The sequence below is a fragment of the Vicugna pacos genome, chromosome 4, assembly GCF_048564905.1.
Source record: "Vicugna pacos chromosome 4, VicPac4, whole genome shotgun sequence".
In the NCBI taxonomy this organism is placed as follows: Eukaryota; Metazoa; Chordata; class Mammalia; order Artiodactyla; family Camelidae; genus Vicugna; species Vicugna pacos.
The window spans coordinates 45,249,526-45,253,970 of NC_132990.1; the positions used below are offsets into that span (position 1 = coordinate 45,249,526).

Consider the following 4,445-nt stretch of genomic DNA (forward strand, 5'->3'; position numbering starts at 1 on the left):
GTAGAGGGGAGAAAGACATGTAGAGAGGCAAGGGTGAGTCACTGCATCTCTCCCTTTGGACCTTAGTTCCTCCTGGATTGTCATTCCTTACACTCAAAACACAGATTTCAAGAGTCAGCATGTGCAGTCCTGATCCCAGTCATTAGGATTCTGCAGTGTTAAGTCTGGCTCAACACATCACCACTCATGTATGTCAGTTCTTCCTCTACAGCTGAGTCAATGAGCAAAGACACATAAGCAGAAGCAGATTAACAAGAACAAGGTTTATTTACATATATATGTACATAAGCTGGGAAAGATAAGGGCCCACTGAGGCAAATGGGTAGGGGGAAAGGAAGCACCTAAAAACAGCATGTCCCAAGATAAAAGAAAACTGTCCAAGAGCTTGGGTTGGCCAAGTTAACAGTCAAGCCGGGACGGCACCATGGATGATACATGCAGCTCTCTTGTGTTCTTCAAATTCTGTTCTCCAAACTGGAACTTCTTGAGTAGTTAAGTAGTAAGTAATTCTGAACTGGGCTCATGTACTACTCAGCGTCCAACACACAACCTACACACAGATGCACATATAATACACACACACTGCTGAGTTGTGTTCCTCTGGCTTGCTGCAGGCAGAGAGCAGATTCAACTTCACTTAAAGGGGCTTGAGCCGCTGTCCAGTGGAGCAAAGTCCATTCACGGTTACACAGTTTTCAGAATAAGATCTCCTTAATTTTTGAGTTTCCTCATAGAAGAAAGGAATTGGTCATTGGTTTCTTTGACTCTTCTTCTCTCTCAGTCAAAGAGATTAAAAGTTCCTCTCTAAGTATGCGTGGTGCTGACCCCCATTGCACCACCTGGGTTTTGTCCAGGGGTGCCCCAGTTGCTCTGTATGAACAGGGGACCATAAGTGTATCCAGTCACAGCAGGTATAGTGCTGTTCCTCACTGCATTCCCTGTGCTCTGCATCGATGGGTTCCAAGTCTGATGGGAGGTGTTGATACTGGGGCCTGCCATCAAGGGTGCAGGTGCGATATTGTTCCCTCCAGCTGCACTACCTGGGTATTGGCCAGGTGGGCCCCAGCTATACTGATGAAAAGCAGTAATACCAGGTCCTCCAGCCATGGGAATGATGTCGTCCCTTCTTGTACCCCAGCTTGAACTCTGGACAGGTTGGCCCCAGGTGTTTGGAAAGCGGGTAGAACTAGAAGTGTGTCTAACCCCAGGGGTGGTGCAGGCACTTGCAGTTCCAACAGATGTGGTGTGGTTCTGATGAAAAGTGGAGATAGACCTGTCCCTTGACACACATTCCTTCTTCGGGATAATGGATCTTTTAAGTGTAGACCATTCTCTGTGTCCTGGTGGGTCCCAGGTGCCATTATGGAAAGTGGAAACACTAGGACTTCCAGTCATGGGGATGGTGTTGTTCCCTGCCATGACTGTACCATTTGTGTTTGCCACAGGTATGCCCCAGGTGTTTGGACTTAAGGTAGAATCAGGTATGTGTCCAAATACTGGGATGGTGCTTGGTCCTCCTACCACAGCAGCCATAGTGTGGCTAGATGGACCCCAGACTATTTGGCCCGAGGAGGAACAGAAGTGGTGGAGTGCCCTGCTCAGTCCTGCCCTAAAGTTGAGTGGTTGGGATACCCCTGAATTAGTGGGGTGTAGGGCAGACATATTGACTCCAGAGCTCCCACTATCCATAGGGGTTGTAGGTCCCTTAAACATAGGTTGGCCTGGTGTGGTATTGGCAGACGGTGAGCTACTGGTGCTAGGCATCTTTGTGGCAACTCCAAAGCCAGCAGTAGTGGATGCACCGCTGGGGAGAATATTCAGGTTGCCACCAGAAGCTGGCGCGGTGTTCACAGTGGTGGCAGATGGGGAACCTAGCAAACTTGGTTGCATCCTGCTGCCTCTGGCTGGCCAGCCTGCAGGATAAGTTAGGCCTTTATTTTGTGCTGGGGCCACTGGGTTTCCAGTGGTTTTAGACACCTGCCTATTACAGGCACTAACTGTGATCTGAGAGCTAATTACTGAGTCTGAGAGAGGCTTGGAATGTGTAGCCTGTCTTTTGACTGACTTTGCAGGTAAACCAGGAGAGGCATAGGCTACAGCATTGCTGCCACTGGGTGGTGTGTTATCAGAACCAGGAACAGTCATGTGAAATGGGTAATGATTATCTCTGGAGATAGGGGGAGAGTGGAAAATAACAGCCTGGGAAGGAGGCGTGGTATCCATAGCATTGATGTCAAAAGCTGGCATGACATTTGCAGAGGTGCTGCCTGTTGGAGCGTAGATGGCCCCAGAAGCTGAAAGAGGGAGACTGGTGACAACAGGAGCCCTAGGGAGAGAGGCTCTCTGCTGCCCGTCAGAGGTCCTGAGTGTAGGCTGCGAGTTGGGATGGGGGACCATTTGCACAGGTGGGCTGGTGGAGACTGGTACCCCTTCAGGATGCCTCTGCTCCACCCTAAAAATGACAGCGTAGGAAGGGGGAGTGGTGTCCATGTCCGTGACTCCAGGATCTGAAGTAGGCTGGGAGGTCAAACCTGTTGATGCCAGGGCTGTGATGGTAGAAGGGACTGCCACAGAAGTGGTGGGAATGGTGGAAGGGACTGGAAGAGAGGTAGGTAAGAACAAAGGAGGGGGAGAATCTATACACATAGGTGTTGGGGATTCGTTTTTGTAGGAGGACGGTTGGAAGAAGGTTGAGGTGCTAGGACATGTGGGGAGGTTAGAAGTAAGAGATGATGTAGCTACAACTGAATGAGAGGGACCCGAAGGAGGAAGAGAATCAGCAGGAGTAGCTAGAGGAGTGGAGCTAGGGACTGTGTGTCTAGATGTGGGGGAAGGTGGGGGGACAGACTGTATGGGGGCCCTGGAAGATATGTCAGCCAAGTGGGTGGTAGTAGCAGGGACCTTCAGAGTGAAAGTAGCCACCTGCGAGGCAGGTAGGGAGAAGGAAGGGGCAGGCTGAGGGGCACTGCAGTCTTCCATGACCTTCCTTGTGTTCTCGAAGCTCTTGTTCCACTGACACTCAGTGTTCTTCTCCAGGGGGCCCAGATTTTTGTCAAGAGCCAAGCAAGGAAGTTTAGGAGGAGGGGGCAGCTCACCTCGACCCCACTGCAGTTGTAGCGGCGGCGGCAGCGGCAGCGGCAGCGGCAGCAGCAGCGGCAGGGGAATTTTCCGCTTGCAGCGTCTACTGCTGGCAGATACCGCTGAAGAAGTGCTTCTTGATGGCATGTCTGAAGGCTTTTCACGCTGCATCTCCTTCCCAGAAGTTGGTGAGCCTGGTGAATTCGGCCGGTGGTCTTCACCCAGCCCTTTTGTTGGCCTCTTCGGCAGCAGGGAGCAGCATGTGGTTGGGGCAGAGAACACTGCGGCATCGGGATCAGGCTTTGAAGGAGGCAGGACATCTCCAACAGGGCTGTCTGAGCCGGTGACATGTCTTTCTGGGGAAAAATTCCTCAGAGACGTCTGGGTGTTCTCACTCAAGTTGCCTTCTGGGTGCCTGGGAAGGAAGTCCAGAGGCTCAGGACTGCACTTGGGAAACGTGGCGACTCCATTGGTCTCCAGGGGCCTAGATGTCAACGGCATATACCCTTTGCTGTGGGGTTCTCTGTGCCAGTCGTCCTGTCGTTTGGTCTTCATGTGAGCCTCCTCCTCCTTTGCTGCTCCTTTTCTGGGCTCTTCTTGGACCTTCACCTCACTCTTCTTTGGGCGAGGAAGCAGAATGTGACTGCATGGTACTGGCTTTCTAGCCTTGGCTACCTGCTCAGGTGGTGAACGCGGGAGAGAAAATTTGCCCTTCATAGGAGGGATCCTGGTGGTACTTCGGTGCCCGAACATCATGGAATTACGGGCAGACAGCACGGGCTTCTTTGGCGGGTCCCCCCACCTCACCAAGGGAAGCATCCCCACTTGGGGGTACCCGGCCTGCCTGATGAGATACTGCATTTTTGGCATGATGTTAAAGGTAGCTGGTAAAGGTGCTCGAGGCTGATGGATCGGCCTGTGCCAAGGATGGAAGGCAGGCGCTGGAGCAGCAGGGTGGTCCCGGCCTGGTGTGGCAGCACCCCTGGCAGGAAGAACCTACGGACGAGGGCGATAGCCAAGCTGGGGCTAGTGGCGGGGCGCGGCAAGAAATTTACAAAGGAAATTTCCCATGTGGAACCAGTTGTGCGCGAAACGAACCCGAGAATTAAGTGTGAAACTGGGAGAGCTTCTCCCTAGTTTCTGACTCCTCTCGAGGTCAAGCGGGCAATGGACGGCTCAGCCTGGTGCTTGTGACATGTCTATGGTACACGTCACAGAGAAAGGGCAAGCCAGGGAGTGCGCAAGCTCAGCACATGATGGAGCGGCGTCAAAGGGCAAAGGGCGTGGCCGCAGCAGCGGGCCCCTTCTGGACTTTCAAGCACCTGGGACTTCTCGCTGTGGGTGCCAGGTGTTTGGCACCAGATGGG

At 52.7% G+C, this 4,445-nt stretch overlaps 1 protein-coding gene across 1 annotated transcript; it reads right to left on the reverse strand.

Annotated features, from left to right (window-relative positions):
• Positions 1 to 248: 248 nt before the first annotated feature.
• Positions 249 to 4,224, reverse strand: NPAP1 (nuclear pore associated protein 1). The gene has a single exon (XM_031677131.2). The coding sequence runs from the start codon at positions 3,946 to 3,948 to the stop codon at positions 805 to 807; it is 3,144 nt and encodes a 1,047-aa protein (XP_031532991.2). The 5' UTR covers positions 3,949 to 4,224; the 3' UTR covers positions 249 to 804.
• Positions 4,225 to 4,445: the final 221 nt, after the last annotated feature.

What these genes read in the sequence shown, in the direction of transcription:
- NPAP1 (XM_031677131.2), bottom strand. Translation starts at nt 3,948, where the DNA reads ATGCCAAAAATGCAGTATCTCATCAGGCAGGCCGGGTACCCCCAAGTG.